The sequence below is a fragment of the Salvia miltiorrhiza genome, chromosome 1, assembly GCF_028751815.1.
Source record: "Salvia miltiorrhiza cultivar Shanhuang (shh) chromosome 1, IMPLAD_Smil_shh, whole genome shotgun sequence".
Classification (NCBI taxonomy): domain Eukaryota; kingdom Viridiplantae; phylum Streptophyta; class Magnoliopsida; order Lamiales; family Lamiaceae; genus Salvia; species Salvia miltiorrhiza.
In genome coordinates, this window is record NC_080387.1 from 25,418,779 (window position 1) to 25,439,111 (window position 20,333).

A 20,333-nucleotide genomic window follows, 5' to 3' on the forward strand; every position below is an offset into this window, starting at 1 on the left:
GTTGAAAATTGGGACTATGTTGTGAATTGTGATAGCAAAAATTGTTAAGGTGGTGTTTTGGTGCAACGTTTTAAGTCATTAAAATCAGAGTTTGTATACGGGGCATGATTATGTATGCAATTATCTCTATTATAAATGAGCTCTTGAGAGAGAGAGAGAGAGAGAGAGAATCTTCTGTACATTGTACAATACATAACTGAAATCCCCAGCTGCCAAAGCCTTATTCCTACTTACATCATAGCTTATGGGAGAGGAGGTGTTGCTGGATACTTACTGTGAGTCTTTTGTACATAAAAATCAAGTTTCAAGTGTAGAACCAGGAGCTCAAGTTGTGTGCACGCTGTGCCGCATCACTGGAGCTCGTAGGGAAGATAAATACTCCGCGTCTGCTCTTTCCAATCCATCGTACAAATAGTTGAAAGGTGCCATTTTAATGTACTTGCCCCAGCCTGGGACAGCCTTCAGTTCCTCCTCCTCCCAAACAATTCTTCCTCCAGCAATTGTTACTTCCACTTTTCCCTTTAAGAAATTAATGAAACATAGCTTTTAACAACTTAAGTATTCCATGGCTTATAAGCCAGCATGCAGTTGAGAGAGAACTACGGAAAGGTTTTACCTTCCCCCTTCTTCCCTCGTAGACATTTGTATCTGTTCGATAATGGTGGGATTTTGCGCTGATCTCAAAGCTTGAATTCGGGTTCAAGACTATGACATCTGCATCTGACCCGACTAGTATTGCACCTTTTCTTGGATAGATGTTGAAAATTCTGGCGCTGAATCAAAGAAAATTTTAAACCTTAAAGTTGAGAGCCAATCTACAGAGATCAATGAATACAGAAAATGAAAATTTCTTCTGTGGAATCTAAAGTCCAGAGCTGCATATGGATGTCAGAAAAATTGTAACTGTTGGAATTGATCACCGGAGAAAAATATACCGTACCACTCTGAGCTCGTCACCCTAACAAATTCAGTGACAGATAGTTGTCCAGATTCCTGAAAGAAAATAATGGTGTAGGAAAACATGATTTGTTAGAGCTGCAATGCGAACAATAAATACTCTGTAATTCTACTTATGTGTCACTGAGACAGACCACAAAAGCCAGTTTTGAAATCCACCACAAATAATAGTCTTTTAAGTGTATGAACTCTGTATAAGAACTAATTAAACTACGAGAAAAGGAAATAATGGCAAACATACCACCATTGTATCCCAAACCAGATGCATTCTCTCCTCAAGACCTGTAGAGGACAAGGGCTTATCAGAGGAAAGAGAAAATTATCCGTACTTTAGAATGCAGAAAGTATTTTAGAAAATGGTGATACCATTGACACCATTTGGTATTTTCCGAAAATCATCAATCCCCATGGCTTTCTGGGTTGAGTTAAAGGTGCAGTGGTCTGTTCCTACAAGCTGCCATATGTTTGAGATACTTAGGTCGAGTAGAAGACATAATGACAACTATCACATGTGAGGTGAAGATCAGAATCTTGAATAGATGATACAGCACCAACATTCATATAGGTAAAGTATACCTTGCCTACTAGGAATAATAAATAATGAATGTTTTAATTTTAACAGTTAACAGCAGGGACAGCTCCCACAAATATCAAAGTATTCAAAATCTCTAATATAAATAAATTGGTTCTACTATATATTCTGGTTCTTTGCTACTAACTGATAATTAGCCTGAGTATACCTAATGATAATTTTAAAGGGTATGTCACAAGATCAGAAGTCATATAAGAGTAAAAACCTGTAGAACCCCGGTTGAGAGAGCTGCTTGAAGAGCTTTACCATGTCCAGGTGCTCTAATAGGTGGACTCATGACATACCTGGAACAAAAAAAAATCAAAATGTCACACGATAACAAGGTATGGAAAAATATTATCTAATTATTTCTAGAAAGGAAGAAAACTCTTGCTTTGCTGCTGTCAGAAAATCAGAGTCCCAAAGGACAGAATCATCCAGTTCTAGTCCTGAAACTACTGGCTCCCCAATAACCTTTTGACCTGCAGATATGAAGCACAATAATGTATATGTTTCTCTTTCGTAGATCTGATGACAATAGAGAGCATGACCAAATGAACAAGGGTGACAAATGAAAACAGAACGATGATGAAACTGGAAACAAGTGAACTGTTTAGCAAGAAATGAAAGAGAGCATACTACATTGCAAGATCAGAGAAGTCAATCTAAGCATGATGACCAACGAAATGGGTGAAAAATGGATATGTTGGTTTCGAGTAAGGCTTTGAAAAGTGACTGAAGTACTGATACTGATTTTGATAATTAAACAAGAGTAACCTAAGATGGATCACATGGGAAAAAGATCAGTCAAGAATACTATGGTTCTTCAGAATTAAGAGATGTAGTTGATTTGAAAGTAATTAATAATGCAGCAGCATTTATATTTAAGTTCAACAAACCTGATTTTCGAGCTTTAGCTATTTCTTCCATTGCATCAATGCTCATGACATGGACAACATACAGAGGAGTGTTCACAAAACCAGCCAAACGAATAGCTCGACTAGTTGCCTCACCTTCTAGCTGCACAATGTTAAAACGAAATCAATTGGGTGAGGAGTGACGACAAAACATACAAGTTTATTGATGCCCAGGTACTAGGTATTAGCCTGACACTATAATAAGTGATTCAATCTAGCATTGTAAACTATTAAATCTTAGAAAAATCTGGCCATAACCTGATGCTATAATAAGTGCCTCAACCTAACACTATAATTTTACTACTGAATTCTAGAAGAGTTGTAGTATTAACTTTCAAAGTATCATCAATCTTCTCACAACTGCTAGCATGGGAAACCGAATGATAAATGTTCATTGTCATTGATCGAACATGTTATACTGCAAGCTATTTTGAGGAAATCCCTGATAAAATGACGTTCGGAAAGTAAAATGACGAATATAGCTTGGAAGAAAACATAAACTTGGTCTCAGAGTTTACACTTAGCGAGCTTTTCTACAAACTTAGCAGAAAGCAGCCCTTTCCACAATTATCGAGTTAAAAAAATTGTTGACATTTGAGCTTTATTGAAAGATTAATGTCACAGATATCTCAAAAAAAAAAAAAAAAAAACGGATTAATGTCACAAAGTCACAATTCTGAAAATTAAATAAAACGAAAAATTCGAATAATTGATGGTAGACTGGTAGTACAACCAAACCTAAATTGAATTTACCGCTGGTGGCCTTGAAAGGGCATGACCCTCAGGCCCTGTAATGCCAAGTTCTATCATTCTTTTTTGTCCTTCAAACACGGCATCTCCATTCTCTGCATGAACCATGGCTAAGGCACCAAGAGATTTGCATTTTTTGAACCCCTCAAGCAAAAGTTCATCACTGATCATTAGAGAACCCTTGTAGGCCATGAAAAATTTAAAAGAATTAATTCCTGTATAGTGACAAACGAGTTAGTCAGTTATTTGAAACAGAGTGAGACAAAACTTTGTCTTTAATGATTCAAAAGTACAATGGAAGATAGGGAAAATGGGACACACCTTTTTCCTTAACCATTACCTCCATTTCTCTAGAAACAGTGTCATCCCATTTTGTAATTGCCATGTGAAAACCATAATCCATGACTGACCTTTCTGCCTTTTTAACATAAGCTTCAAATCCTGCTGATAAGCCCCCATTCACAGGTATAACAAAATCAATGTGCATTGTGGTTCCACCGGCTAATGCAGCAGCCTGCCCACTGAAAAAGTCATCAATCGTTTCAGTGCCCATGAACTCCATTGCCAAATGTGTGTGCGGATCAATTCCTCCTGGCACCATCAGAAGATAAACATTACAAGGATGTATGAGTCATAAGTTATTAGACTATGGAGACTCTGCGATCTTCGACTAGGCAAGCTGAGATTGCCACCTTAGCCTCACAAGTGTCAAAGCTCTTATGCATTCCAAGCATCCAAAGTTGATTTTCCCTCCGTCCTTGAAACATCTTCCGAAGAGGAGGCGGCATGGGTTTTAATAAAAGTTAGTTGTGTACTTGATAAGTGGAGAAGAGGTCCCACAAATTAGAAAAAGTGATGATAGTGACTAATGGACCAATTAAAATGAAAAGAGGTGGGTCCATTAGTGGAAATGTGTGTAAATATGTGGAAATTGTAAGGGTAATAATTAGTGGAATTATTTCCAAAAATAGATTAGGAAGATGTTTTGGAGACGGACGAAAAAGGAAACAAAGGAAGATGTTTCACGGACGTAGGGAGTACCAATTTTTAAGAACATCATTCTAGTAGAGACAGCTATATGTTCTGCATTATTCGATGAACTAGCTCACTAATCATCATCTCACATGGAGGAGGGTGTTTTGTTTTATGTACTTTGATAGCAGTGATAGTGGATCCGGGAGGGAAATCACAATGAGAGTCATATTAATTAATCATGGGGTGTTGTAATGGAAATGGGGGAATCACTACCTTATCCAATATACCAAGCAACACTAATGGCAATGATTCCCCCTTGATTCCATCGCTAAATATGATTAACCTCAGCTAAGCACCCCCTAATAAGGTATGACCGATTCATATTATTCTCACCACCAGCTTAAGGGACAGCAATCTATCCAGCCTTAATTCATCAGGCAGAAAAACTACTATATATTTGCACAGCAGGACATTCCCTTTAAATGCCAAAGGGAAATTAAATTCATTTCTAATGTCTGAATATAACTTTCTCCTTATATATCAATTGTAAACAGTTGAAAAATATTATGAAGATCATCGAAATGCTTTAGAGATATTAGTCACAGATTTTAGTTGAAAATATACCTGGCATGACATACTTTCCAGTAGCATCAATAATCTTAACATCATCTGCAACCTGCAGATCCAGGCATAAGCTTATCTTACGTATTTATAAGCATTAAGCTACACACCAGGAAATATTGAGTTTCAATCAAATCATCTCAGCCTCTTATGTAATGTATTTAGCAAACTCTTAGCATTGCTGGTGTAAAAACAATCCACGAACAGTGTATAGAGCGGCTATAACTCACACCACAAACAACAAGCACTCTAGAAATGTGTATGCAAAATACTCCTCAGCATAGGAACTTCCAGCACTATTATTATTATTATTATTATTATTATTATTATTATTATTATTATTATTATTATTATTATTCTCAATCAAGTTTTTCATCCCTGAAGTAACCATGTCACTAGTAAACCAAAAAGTGCATCTAATTTGATATGGCATTTTATAGTTCTGCAAGACTGCATCATCACTTCTCTGTTCCAGCTTCTCTTTCTAGGTATTTTTCTCATGAAAGCACTTCTATCTTCAGTTAAACTAAGAACTCCACATGTAAAACAAACTAGAAATCCATTTCCAATATTCAAATTACATCGAGATTTATTGATGTCATTACCACGATATTCTTCTGTACTGCAGCAATGATGCCATCCTCAATATATACATCAGAAACCTCTTTATGGTGAGCATTCACCACAGTTCCCCCCTTTATCAATATCTTCGACGTAGGCGCCGTAGCAGTTCCACACGCCGATTCACCATACGCAATCCCAGCATCACAGAACTACATAATCCGATAAAACGAAAAAAAAGAAGAAGAAGAAGAAAACTGGTGAAAGAGGAAATGACAAACATTGATTTATCGAGATATCACAAAAAGAAGAGAACTAAAGATAAAATAAGATAGCAAAGCAAAATATGCAGATATATCAATGTTTAAAAACCCCTTTTCCGTTGAAACGTAACTTAGATGATCGATAACTAAATTCAAAATCCAATATACCTGATTGGATTGACATAACGGCAAAAGGAGTGAAAGGAAAACGATGATGAGGAGATGGGCTGAAGGAGCTATTTGAGCAAGAGAAGAGTCCATTTTTAGTTGTTTACCAAGCTTGATTTCCAATTCGGCAATGGAGATGAGCGTCAATCAATGGGAGTGAGGAATCTGCAACCAGTTTGACTTGTTGAGAGTAGCGGCATTGGAGATGAGATGAGCGACAATTAGAATTGTAATCGAAACGAGCCGAACCTAATAGTAGTGTGTGCTCAAGTTTGATTTGTTTAATTTCGAATTGAATTCCAAACTTTGTTTATTGAATATTTTGAGGCTCATGAGCTCATACGAATTTTTTAAATTTATATTTATATTCAAAATATTTATTATTTCATTAAAAAATAAGTTATTTCATTCATATTTTTAAATATATTAATTATTTTATTAACAAATAGAGTTAATTAGTGATTTAATAGAATTATTATTAATTTTAGTAGATAAATATAAGTTGTACTTACTAGTAATTTATACTTTTTCAAATTAAAATACTTAACGAACGTGTTCACGAGCTAGCGAGCCGAATACTACCAAGTTCAAGTTTGGTTTGTTTATTTATCGAATTTCTCTAAATGAATTTGAACGACCTTTTTTCAATCCGAACTTTGAATAATTTTTTAGTGGCTTGATTTGTTTATAGCCCTAGCGACAATCAATGAGGCGCACAAAATGGAACCAAAAATAAAATGCTACTGTTTAATCTTACCTTCTTAATTTTTAAATCTTAAATGGAGTAAATGCTTTGCAAAGTTCACATTTCAGCCATTATTCTATTGCAAAGTGTTCGTTTGATTCAAGTAGAGAAATGAAAAGGGAATGAAATCAAATAAAAGGGTGGAATAGTAACAATAACTATTACTCCATCCGTCCCGATTTTTAATATCTATTTGAGAACGACACGAATTTTAATAAAGTGATTAAGTGTGTTGTGCGTGAATACGGGTCTCACCTTTTATGTGAGTGTTAAAATAATTAAAGTGATGTAAGGGTCTCACCTAATTTTACTAAAAATAAAAATAGATACTAAAATGGTTAATTGCATGAAAATACACAAACTATAGTCACTTTTTCATTCTACACACGAACTTCGAAACTTACATTTTTAATCATGAACTTTGCATTTGTTCCAATTTTTCCATACAATTAAAGTCTGGCAGCCGGAAAGCTGACGTGTCATTAAACATGACACGTGTATGTAACACGTCATTAATTAAAATGATGTGGCACGGAAACGACGTCGTTTTATTACTGGTCTTTTGCTCCTTGCTTCGCCGCCACCATCTCCGGCGAGGGTTGCCATCGGCAGCCACGCCGCGGCGCCTCGCCTTCGTCCCTCGCCCCCTATCTACTTCTCTCACTCTTTCTTTTCTCCCTCCACCGTCCTTTCGACATCTCTCTCTTGCCTAACTCTCCTCCATCGCCGCGCACGGTCGCGGACCGCCGCTGCACATGCAGCACCGGTCACCGGCGTCGCTACCTCTTCAACCCGACACCATCTTCTCTCCCTCTCTATTCCGACCTTCTACCCAACAAAACCCCGAAATTGAAAACCCTAGCCCCCTAAATCTCACAACCCTCTCTCCCAATTTCAGCGACAACCACCCGATGAAAATTGTCGACGCCGCCGTCCCTTAGACACCTCCATCTTGCTTGACTCTCCTCTACCTAAAGCCCCAAATCAGAAATCTTTCCCCCTCAAACACCACCAGCCCTCAAACACCACCAGTCGCCTCTTTTTCTCACGCTGAACTGTACAGTAGCAACACCAGTCGACTCTCCTCAAACACCACCAGTCGCCTCTTCTCCTCACTCTTGCCCGACGACAGCAGCAGTAACAGCCACCATGGCCGCCTGTCAACAACCTCCACCTTGTCTTTTCAGCCATTTTTGGAGCAAAACGACATCGTTTAATTTATCGGACGGCGGTTTAAATGGCACACTTCTGGCTGCCACATAGGCGCCACATCATCATCAAATTGGGGGTAAATTAATTTTATGGAAAAATTGGAGCAAATGCAAAGTTCATGATTAAAAATGTAAGTTTCAGAGTTTGTGTGCAGAATGAAAAAGTGACTATAGTTCATGTATTTTCATGCAATTAACCCATACTAAAATGTGGGATAACTCAAAAAGGAAAGTTTGATACTAAAAGTTGGGACAGAGGGGATATTTTTATTGAGAGTTTGATTTAACAATGGAAATGAATCATTAGGAAGTGATTCTCTTTCTTTTGTTTCTTCTCTATTTTGAGGGGTAACAAATTGGATAATTGGATTACCCTCAAGTAAGGGTAATGGTTAACTCATTACCCAAATCAAACAACAAGTAATAGATTCAATTAATTGAATCCCTTTTCAACCTCCAAAAATATCCAACCAAACATGGGCTAAATATTATTGTGCATATAAGAAAGTTTAATATATTTTGTTTACGTGCATCGAGGAAATGTTAAACTATACTATATTAAAACATCAAAATTTTAATTTAAAATTAATTTTAAATTGATTTTAAATAAAGCGACAATTTTGTAGTTGATGAGAACAAAAATATACATCCATGTAACGCCAGAGAAGAGCATGCCAGTAGACATGAGGTCTACGGTTAGCAGAGCTGTTCTACTGTCAAAACAGTCCTGCCTGGCTTGAGACATCGCTGCGAAGGATAAGCAGAGGCCTAACTACGGAGATATCTTGCAGGCCTATCAATCTTTCAGAGCTGTTTGAGTTTAAGCCCACACCGTTGTAGCCTTCAAACGAGACAAGCCCAATTCTTCAGAGATAAAATCTATTTTTATGAAGAGTCCAATAAAGATCGTTGATAGGTATTAAGATTGAAAGAAATCTCGAGAGGATCAAGATGAAAAGAAGAAAGATATACATGAAGATTTATTGCCCTAGATAGTGTTTTATTCCTAATATATCTCTTTGTTGTTACTTATAAAAAGGGGAAAAAAACTCTAATGTAAAAAATATAGTCATTCGCCATTTTTTAGACTCATAGCCTCACGCTTAATACGAAGTTCTACGTAAATCTCGTGTTCTTATTGCTTTTTTTTATAGGTGTTATTTTTGGGCACGACAACTGGCGCCGTTTGTGGGAAACCTGTACCTGAGCTAGACGTTAGACGATTTTTCCTCGGAAAATTATTATATTTGATCCCAACGACTGAAGAGATTTTGGCAAAGGAAAGCGATAACACCAACCTTAACCGCAATCTCAATACGGTTTTCGACGGAGAAAATGCCAATCGTAATCGGATATAGGATCTAGCCTCCGGGGCTACTGGTGGTGAGGCCGATGGACACAGCCCTATTAATACCAATACCAACAACGCCATTGCTGCACCAGCTTGAGGCAGCATAGTCCCTAATTCCGAGGAAGTTGTGTCACAAACACTGGGAGCGATGCTCGTGAGACATCTGCTAAGCTTGACCGGGACACCAAATTCCTTGTTCACTACACCGCAGCCGCAGATCGGAGGTGTGGGAAAAGATCCGGCAACACAACAGATGGACGTGGGAACAAAAACGACCAAATCCACTCTTACTGGGGAGAACAAGGATGGAGAACTTTATCGAGAAAGAAGGGTGCGACATACAAGATCTGTCGCTGACAGAAGATGAAGGAGAATCCACCACGGAAGCCTCGAGGGGCTCAAGTTATGACGAAAAGGGCAACACAAACCTGACTGCATAATTGGAAGAGATGCAACGATATGTTTAGACTTTACAAACAACACTGCAAAAGAAGAAGAACGGCGAGGAATCAGTGCACAAGAAGAAAAATAAAGATACTTATAAGGCCCCGTTCAAGCGGATGAGATTCGCTCGAAAGGGAGGAGGTAGAAGTGAGCGACCTGTCAAAAGAACAACTCTTAGCATTGCGTCTAAACAACGCAAGGCAAGGAGTCCATTCTCCTAAGAGATTCTGGCAGATGTGTTACCGGCCCATTACAAGCTGATAATGCTAGACTATAACGGAAGAGAAGACCCGGAGGTTCATATGGCTCGCTTCGAAGGGCTCATGATGTTATACCAATATAGCGAGGGCATCCGATGCAGGCTCTTCTCGACAACTTTATCGGGATTGGCTCAACAACGGTTTGGTACATTGAAACCAGGGTGTATTCATAGCTTTAACGATTTGCATGACCTGTTCATGCACCAATTCGCTAGATCTAAGCGATCTGAGAAAACAGCAATGTCTCTAATGGACATACAACAGGAACCGCATGAAACCCTACGGGAATACACCGCACGATTCAACAGGCTTCGTTAGAAGTCCCTGACATGGAGTCAACGATCAAGGGATATGATTTCACCCGAGGGCTTAGACTTGGCCCCTTCTTCGACGCACTACAGATCATACCGCCTAGGAACTTCGATGATTTGCTATCACGGCTACCAGGTTACAAACAGTTGGAGGAGGCCAAAGCAGCCAGAAAGGCAGAGAGTGACAGGGGCAAAAACAGGAGAACGAAAAGAGATGAGGACAAAAAGAAGTTCGATATCCAAACAGAGCTGTAAGGAAGACTCCGCCTCCTAGAGGCCCAGCTGCCTTTAACATCAATACGGAACAGTGCCCTCCACCCGAACGGGAGGTCGAAGGAAGAAAAGTAGAAGTGCTGCAGCCAACACCCTTGAGGAGGGTTGACAATAAAGGCGGCGACACCAGCCGGGTTCGACCTGCACCGATGTACACAATGTACACACCGCTAAACCGAAGTCAAGAAGATATTTTCCACGATATAAAAAACAATGATTGGTTTCACCCCCCAAGGTCATACCAGGAAGGACCTCCGCAACCAGGGCCCAATAATTCGCTATGTGAATTCCATAACAGATTTGGGCACACTACTGAAGAATGGTCACATCTGAAAAATAAGATTGAATATTGCTAATACGCAAAGGCCGGCTATATCAGTACATCCGAGCCGAGGGAGTTGCAGAGCCAAGAGAGCACATGGAACATATATTATTGCCTGCACCACCTAAACTCCCCAACCGTGAAGTCCGAATGATCACCGAAGGGAAAGTGGACGGGACCTCCAACAGGGCTAGAAAAACGGTAATCAGAGCTGCAAGAGGTAAAGCAGGGCAGGTGATGGTGATTACCCACACGCCTAACGATCCCGAGATCTCCTTCGGGCCTAAGGATGAAAGGCCACTGATACACCCACACACGAACGCCCTGGTATGCACGGTCGAATTGGCATTATGCTTAGTCCATCGAACTTTCGTAGACACAGAGAGCTCTGTCAACATCCTATACCAGGATTGTCTGGAAGCCGTGAATATAAATGCACAACTAAAACAAACCACCGATCCCCTTTATGGGTTCCCAGGAGAGATGGTGATGCCGGCAGGACAGATTGAGCTTCCGCTCACGATGGGAAGCCCTGCGGCCAAGCAAACAAGAATAGTGGAATTCTTGGTAATCAGCCAAACAAAACCTGCGTACAATGTAATCTTGGGACGGCCTACCCTAGATGCATTCAGAGCAGTGGTGTCAATGTATTATCTGAAGATGAAATTTCCGATTGAGGGGGGAATAGGCGAGGTATATGGTAATCAGCTAGCCGCCAAGGAATGTTATGCCCAAACGGTCAGCCAATAACCTAGGCAGATGGAATGAATGGTAATAGAGACAAAAAAAGCAGAGAATAGGAACAAAGGAAACACTCAAAGAAAGTCTAATACCCAAAGAAGAATTCGGATATGATCCAGAAAGACCTTTTATAGGGGAGGGAAGAGCAGAACTCCCCCAGGACTACCGCGAGTTTGGAAAGTTCCTCACATAAAGAGCACTCGAGGTAGCGCCCCAGAGGACATAGCAGCGCTGCCAAGTTCACTTCCACTACTACCCCTTTTTACTTTTGTTTATTTTATGATTTTAGATTTTTCAAGGTAGTCTTAGTCCAGACACTCTTTTTCCCAAAGGGTTTTAATAAGGTATGGGCCAATGTGTTGTTATGAGAATAAAACACTTTGGTTCTAGGAAATTTCTAAATTTTTTCCTAAGCAGTACAACTTACTAAAGCACACAGTATAACGCTAGGTAAGTATTCACAATATATATATATATATATATATAGGGTGGTGCTATTCAATGGACTTCCCTTAGTCTATAATATAAGACTAATTTATAACAGTAGATTGTACATGATCTACGGCTGGATTTTAAATAAAATGTAGTGTATAGTGCATTTAATAAAATAAATTATGCAGACTGATATGTGACGTGAGGGTAAAATCGCCCATATGAATTTGACTCCCTAAATCTTTTATATGGTAGTGCCGATTCTGAAGCATCAATTAAAAGGAAAATTAAGATTTGCAATGATTACATTTCTAAACCCTATGAAACAAGAAGCTCGATTCATATTCTCTAAACCAGAAAAATTCCACGGCGACTGAAGATAGGAAATATAGAGTTCTTAGTTTCCAGGTAGTACTCGTCGCTGGTTCAGTTCACCTACAAACAAATAGCGCATACTAAATTTAATCCACCGATAAGAAATTCGACGATTTTGTGAAATTTTCGGTAAATATGGAGAATATTTCTGATGTTAAAAATGGAGTTCAATTCGTGAGTTAATGTGTAAATTTTTTTCGTGTGCCGGTGAATCTAAATCGCATAGGGGCGCTGACGACGCGGCAGTTGTAGGTGCGGACGGTAGTGGACTGACGTAAGCTGTGGTGGTGGAGGCGCTGCTACTCGGCGTCTGGATCTGGCGGCGACGCTGTGTGCAGTAACGACAAACAGAGGTGGTGCGTGGATGAATGGCGATAGGACCTGGTGTGAGGAGGCGTGGCAGATATGCGCAGGGCGGCACTGACATCGTCCGGCTGAACTGAAGTGGTGAGCTGTAGTATCCCGTCCTTTTTAATTATGGATTAAGTCAGTAAATGCAATTATTATATTTTGCACATTCCAGATATTGATCATATAGATTATGACTATTGGATAAGTTAATTTAGTGATACGATATCCAGAGTGTGAATTAATTTAGTGAGAATTCCCTTCCTTAGCCAAAATGAGATAGTTTGTGACTTATATAACCACCACACATAAAAGATGACTTTAGGGGTCAAAAGGCATTGAAATGACAAACACACCCTTACTAATTAGTAATAAAAATAAAAGAAAAATAAAATTGACTTTTGAACCCAACAACACTTTCTCTCTCTGGCTTAATTCACTCAAGAATGACTCTCTCTCTCTCTTTCGAATTCAGCCAACAATGGCTCTCTCTCTCTCTCTCTCTCTTCGAATTCACCTTCTTCCTCATAAATGACTCTCTCTCTCTTTCGAATTCAGCCAACAACTCTCATTTAATCGAATTCAGCCAACAAAAGGCATTGAAATGACTCTCTCTCTCTCTCTCTCTCTTTCGAATTCAGCCAACAACTCTCTCTCTATCTCTCTTCGAATTGAGCTGATTCCTCATAAATGAAGTTATCTTCCTCAGCCATGAGAATTTCGCATGTTAAGGATTCACCGTACAAATCAATTAATGTGATAGTAAATGCAAATTTTAAGGTAGGTTGGTGAAGAAATAGATGAATATTTGGGTGTGTGTTCATTCTTCATCTCTTTGTTTTTCTATCGAAAACCCACGAAAATTCAGAAAAAATTATCGATTTTTTATTTGGAAAAGCTTGGGTCGGACGAAATTGTTTGGGCATTCTGATTGTATTTAGGTATGTATGTTAAATTCATAGCAAATGTATCAATTATATGTTTTATTTTCTGATTTTGGTGAGAAAATTTTAGTACACAGTAGCCTCTGCGTAAATGACACAGTTAAGACTATATTGGAATCAAAATCGAGATTTATTGTTGTGTAATGATAAAATTTAGTTTTTTCACGTCTAAGACCACGTTGAGTGTGAAAAATATAAAATAAATGCTTGATTTTGAGGACACAGTTGGGAGATATGAAGGTGTTCTTAGCTACACAGTTGAGCTAAATTGCGCAGGGTGTTTATGTTGACTGTGTTGTATATGTAAATGACACAGTTAAAAATATATTGATATCAAAATCATGATTTATTGTTTTGTATGATAAAATTTTATTTTTTTCACGTCTAAGACCACATTGAGTGTGAAAAATATAAAATAAACATAAACACAGTTGCATCCACAACGACACAGTTGTAAAACGTCAACTATGTACAAAGTCAATCAACAGTGTAAATAATATGCACAGTTGAATAATATACACAGTTGACTATAATACTTAAATAGTTGTATAATAATTAAATTCACTAATCAATACTAGTATTTAATTTATTTAATTTAGCTAGTTAATTAAATTAATACGTGCACAATAATTGATTCTATTTGTACATGTTTGATCAAAATCAACCGTATAAATGTTGTGCACATTTGACCATATACACAGTTGACATATTATTAATGAATTATCTTAATTATTTCTTATTAAAATTTAATTAATATTTAACTTTGTTAATTTATCTAGTTAATTAATTTACTAATTAATCATATTGTTTAATTTTATTATAATATTTATTTTGAGCACATTTGACTATAATGCGTACACAGTTGATTCAATTTGTACACATTTGATCAAAATCAATTGTGTAAATGTGTGCATAGTTGAACAATATACACAGTTTAGATATTATTTATAAATTAGCTTAAATATTTATTATTAGAAATTAATCAATATTTAACTTTGTTAATTTATCTAGTTAATTAAATTACTAATTAATCATATTATTTAATTTTTTATTAATTAAGTTACATATTTATTTTGAGCACACTTGACTATAATGCGTACATAGTTGATTAAATTTGTACACATTTGATCAAAATCAACCGTGTAAATGTGTGCATAGTTGAACAACATACACAGTTGAGATATTATTTATGAATTAGCTTAAATATTTCTTATTAGAAATTAATCAATATTTAAATTTGTTAATTTATCTAGTTAATTAAATTACTAATTAATCATATTATTTAATTTTAATTAATTAAGTTACATATTTATTTATTAATATTATAATATTCATTTTGAGCACACTTGACTATAATGCGTACACAATTGATTCAATTTGTACACGTTTGATCAAAATCAACCGTATAAATGTGTGCATAGTTGAACAATATACACAGTTGACATATTATTTATAAATTAGCTTAATTATTTCTTATTAAAATTAATTAATATTTAATTTTGTTAATTTAGATACTTAATTAAAATACTAATTGAGCTTATTATTTAATTTTTTATTAATTAATTTATATATTTATTTATTATTGTTATAATATTTATTTTGCGCACACTTGACTAAAATGCGTACACAGTTGATTTTAATTGTTGTGCACAGTTGAAAAACACATTTACTAATTTATATGCACTTCTTTTGCAGATATGTCGTCAAGACGTGTAGCAATTCGTCATGGTGGTCATTGGGAGAGATCTAATTACATAGGTGGGGACGAGGTTCTTTTATATATGCCTGTGGGTTTGTTATCCTTTGATAATCTAGTACGAGGGATTAACGAGCAACTGGATTGTGATGAAAGCGCCTCTGATTATTTGTTTCATTATCTGACGAGCATGAGCGATGGTAAGAGAACAAAAGTTGCCTTGAAAAGTGATACAGATTTTTTTCGACTGCTTTTGGAACAGAATGACTATCCAGTAGTATATGTTGTCAAGAAAGGCAAGCAGCCAACTAGAGATGTAGAAAATCGCACAGAGTCAAGGTGTTTTGGTGACGGCAAGCGTCAAACAGTCGACGCGCATGCTCAGATAGTGTCTTCGGATGATGAGTCTTCAGATGATGAGGTCGTCGACAAGCATCGTGAAGAGATAGTGTTGGCGGCAATCCATGAATTTACAGGTTGGATTTGTCAACCTGGTCACCTCGAGAAGATGATTGGGAATCGTAAATTTTCTTCTGATGATCATGGTAACAAAGATGTGCCTGCTGAAGATGACGTTCCTCATTTAAGTAATGAACTCCGCAATTGGTTGATTGTTATCCCAGATTTTGATAGTGTCTTACCATTGAATTGGGCTGAACCATCGTTTCCAGATAAAGACCAACTTGCGGTGAATGCCACATTTCGGTCTAAGGATGAGTTGGCAATTGCTGTAGGGCTTTATCACATGGAGGAAAAAGTGAAGTACGCGGTGGATCGATCCACCAACAAACGTTTGGGTTATATCTGCAAACATGCCGACGAATTCCCTTTCATATTGCGTGCAGTACAGGAAGTTGGACTTTGGAGAATCATTAAGTTCATTCCAAACCACACTTGTCGTTCGAATTTGACTCGCACTGCTCCAAGAATGGTGCCGTCTAGAGTAGTTGCTGCATACTTTTCAGGAAAATTATCGGTGGAGAGGATTGTTCTAAAACCGAAAGAGATGATGGATGAAATGCTTAGGCTATTTGGCATTCAGATGGGCTACAAGTTTACTTTGCGGTCCAGGGATATTGCTCTAGAGATGATGTATGGTGGGTTCGAGCAGTCTTATCAGAGGCTCCCGACTTATCTATACTTGTTGGGGGAGCGTAATACTGGGACCATATATGATGTTCAGACTACTCAGACGGGTGAGTTCCGCTACATGTTTTTAGCTCTTGGACAGTCTATTCACGCCTTTCAAAATCATCTTAGGCCTGTCATTGTAGTAGATGGAACCCACCTTAAAGGAAAGAACAAAGGGGTTCTCTTTGTCGCAGTTACCAAAGACGGTAACAAAGGGGTCTTTCCACTTGCAATTGGTCTTGGTCCGATCGAGAATGACGAATCATGGACATATTTTTTCTCGATGCTGCGTGCGAGCCTAGGAGATCCACCGGATGACTTACTGATCGTGTCTGATCAACACACGAGCATCCGGAGTGCCATTGAGTCCATATACCCGAATGTTGCTCACGGGTTGTGCTTTTATCATATACAGAAGAACTTGGCGCGATTTGGCCGTCACGTAGCTGAAATATACAAAAATGCAACCTACAGTTATCGACATGAAGTATTTAACTTGAGCTTTGCTGCTTTGGAAGCCCACCACCGGGCGGGTGCTTACAAGAGACTGACAGATATTGGGGTTGAAAGGTTAGATTTTTTATTCACATACTGTACACAGTTGATTCACAGAGTACACAATCAATTGAATTCTAAATACACAGTTGACAGATTATTATTTATTTAATAAGGTGGGCAAGATCGAAGTGTCCGGTACGGCGCTACAGTTTTATGACGTCTAATGCAGCTGAAAGTATGAATGCTCGATTGTTATGGGTGAGACGTCTGCCGGTTTGCGCCATGTTGGAAGTGTATCGCTCAACTGTAGAACAATGGTTTGACCAACGATGCGCAGAAGCTTTAGCCAGAGACCACGAGATGACAGAGGAGGCTTTCAGAAAACTATCTTTATTTGTAGAATCGGGTCGTCGCTATACTGTTCGGGGAACAACGACATATGTATTTAAAGTCGAATTAGAGAACAAGACAACCTTTGTTGATCTACAAAGCTGGACATGCGATTGTCGTGAGTTTGATTTGGACATGATACCTTGTCATCACGCTTGTGTTTCTATACGGTATCTCAGTTATTTATTTCGTATAATGTTTCCAAGTTATTGATCCTTTTTATAATTGATCATTTTTTATTTAGTGCTAATTGAAATTTACAATTGATCCTTTTTTATTTTTTGTTTTTATTTTAGGCATGCCAACCTCAACGTCTATGACTTTGTGGGACGTTATTTCAAACAACATGCCTTATTACAAACTTATGCAGCTCGGGTAGAGCCAGTTCCACAACCTGACACGTGGGATGTGCCGACTTCAGTATCGGGCTACATTATTCGACCACCAGTGATTGACCGACAATCTGGACGACCGAAAGACAGCAGAGCAAAATTACATCTTGAGAAATCGTCGTCCACCACACCGCGTCAAATTTGTGGCAGGTGTAAAGGCCGTGGGCACAATAGGAGATCATGCACGGCATCTCTTCCTACCGAGGATGTGGACCCTCAACCACAGAAGGGCCGACAAAAGAAGAAGTGCAGTATATGTAAGAGTACGGATCATACGAAGAAAAAATGCCCTCCTCCTCCACAGGAAGAAGTGCAGTATGTGTAAGTATATGTTAGCAATTGTGTATGCATTCAACTGTGTACTCTATTTGTGCGACTGTTTGTCACAGCCCGCAATCCCTAAGGATGGTTTAACCGGGGTTATGACTCGGGAAGGGGATTAAGAAGCGGGGAAAGAAAGGGGCATTTACTTAACAATCAAACATTTTACGAAAAGAGACATTTATTATATAACACTAGGATCATAACTGATCACTTGGGCAAATACAAGACGTTTATTCGGGAAGGCCCGTCGAAGTGGATTACCCAACAAAATAGTATCATACTTAAAACAAAACATTAGCATAATCAGAGTATCTTGCAGCGGAAATACGTGTGAGTTATACATATGAAGATGTATACTCAAGGTTACATTATTGTTTTACGTCACAAGGGTACATCCGCTCAACTCCACTCCATTCCATCACCCGCTCAATCTGCACATTAGGGAAAACAACATGCAGGGCTGAGTAAAAATACTCAGTGAACATATGCCGGAAATATAACATTTTATATCATTTATTGTACTGCCAACAGTAACACACAGGGTTTTACTTGAAGGACCTGTGCTTACTAAACATTTTCTTTCATTTCATAAAGTTGGATGCGCATCCCATTTTCGGTCTATATGATCCATATCTGTTCCTTTAACGCGCCGGGAAGGAGGCCTCCTTCCACGGACGCCAAGACCGGTCGCAAGCGACACACAGTCTCCATGGGTGTACACGTTAACCCTTACTAGCAAACCTTCGTCTAGCGTAGGGTCCGAATTCGATTTCCTTTATAGTTGGCGAACCAACACAGATAGGATACATACATAAAACATAAACATTTTTGGCAGACAATCATTTCATAAACATTTCATTTACTTTCATAAGAACCATTCATCATTTAATCATTTCCATAAACATTTCATTTCATAAGAACCATTTACCATTTGAAATAATACAGTTATATCATGTCATTCATTTCATTTCGTATAAGAGGCCTGTATGCAGGGGATCTCTATATACGTGTTTTAAGAAAGCCCACCTCATTCTGTTCCCACTAGGGGCGTAGAGTTACCTCCTTCTTTAGCTTTCACTTCCCGTCTGGACCTTTATTGACGAAGAGTCGATAAGTTCGAGAAGAAAGTCGTGTAAGAAAGGAAGATTGATCTCTAAACTAAACTATCTCATTTTTAATGATTTTAGGGTTCTAGCATCCATATTAATCTTGTCTCATCAAAACCTTAAACTCAAAACATTTATCACATAACTAACATTTAGGTTCGAAACTATTTATTCGAACATCAACATGCGCATTAATCATAACTCGTTCTATTTATGTCATCAAGTTAAATATTCCGTCATCTTAAAAACAAATCCTATAATATCACATAGATAAATTATATCATCATAGATCATGCTTTCTCATATTTAAAATCATTTAATCATTTTCAAATAATCCATATTAATAAGTCATTTTAAAAGAATTAATTTAAATAAGAGTTTAACTCAAAATATTTTATTTTAAAGTCCATTTGTAAAAATACTTGAAATAAAAGAACTCCATTTAAATAATTAATTTAAAGGTCAATATATAATTAAATTAATCAAGCTCAATTTAAATTTAATAATTAAGAGCTCAAATAATTTAAATAGATATAAGCCCAAATTAATTAGATAAATTAGGTCCATTATATTTTCTTTAATCAAGGCCCAAACATTTTAAATTAAAAGGAGCCCAATTAACAAGGAAAGGCCCATCAGTCAAATAAATTAAGAGGAAGCCCAACAACTTAAATAAAAGCCCAAATACTTATTAAAAACGGCCCAAAACCCGGCCCAAAACCGGGCCCAAAACCCGGCCCAACCTCAAACACCCTAACCCAAACCCTTCTTCTTTTCTTCCCCCTTCTTCTACCTAAGCTGCGCCCCTCCCCAACACTCTCTCTCTCTCTCTCGGACAAGTCTGTCCGCCGCCGCTGCCGTTCAACGGCGCCGTCGCCGCCGGCGAGCGGCGCGGCTCTCCCTCCGTTGGCATCTCTCCTCTCCCTGACTCATTCCCCCTCTCTTCTCCTACTCTCGGTCTCACTCTCTATCTCTATTTCTTCTATTTCTCTCTCTACACGCCCTCATACGCGCACGGACTCGGCGTAAGCCGCGCCGCCGCCGGAAACAAGACAGCAGACGTCCGCCACCGACTCTCTCTCCCTTTCCTCGATCTGCCGGAACAAGGCGGCAGACAGCCACCTTCGCGGTGCGCCGCAGCCTCCGGTGTCTCCTCCTCTCCCTGACCCCTCTATCTCTATCTATCTGCTGGAAACAGGACGCACGCGCCGTCAAAACGGTGCGCCGCCGCCGCTGCCTCCGTCGTCCTCACCGGT

At 38.4% G+C, this 20,333-nt stretch overlaps 2 protein-coding genes across 2 annotated transcripts; one reads left to right on the forward strand and one right to left on the reverse strand.

Annotated features, from left to right (window-relative positions):
• Positions 1 to 111: 111 nt before the first annotated feature.
• LOC131016671 (dihydropyrimidinase) lies at positions 112 to 6,001 on the reverse strand. Its single transcript, XM_057945383.1, has 13 exons — positions 5,784 to 6,001; positions 5,397 to 5,564; positions 4,795 to 4,846; positions 3,517 to 3,786; positions 3,199 to 3,410; positions 2,428 to 2,548; positions 1,923 to 2,010; positions 1,755 to 1,833; positions 1,324 to 1,411; positions 1,199 to 1,239; positions 941 to 993; positions 617 to 773; positions 112 to 519 (listed from the first exon to the last, which is right to left on the reverse strand). The coding sequence occupies exons 1-13, from the start codon at positions 5,874 to 5,876 to the stop codon at positions 325 to 327; spliced, it is 1,617 nt and encodes a 538-aa protein (XP_057801366.1). The 5' UTR covers positions 5,877 to 6,001; the 3' UTR covers positions 112 to 324.
• A 4,795-nt stretch (positions 6,002 to 10,796) lies between these two features.
• LOC131005100 (uncharacterized) lies at positions 10,797 to 11,450 on the forward strand. The gene has a single exon (XM_057931913.1). The coding sequence runs from the start codon at positions 10,797 to 10,799 to the stop codon at positions 11,448 to 11,450; it is 654 nt and encodes a 217-aa protein (XP_057787896.1).
• The last annotated feature ends 8,883 nt before the right edge of the window (positions 11,451 to 20,333 follow it).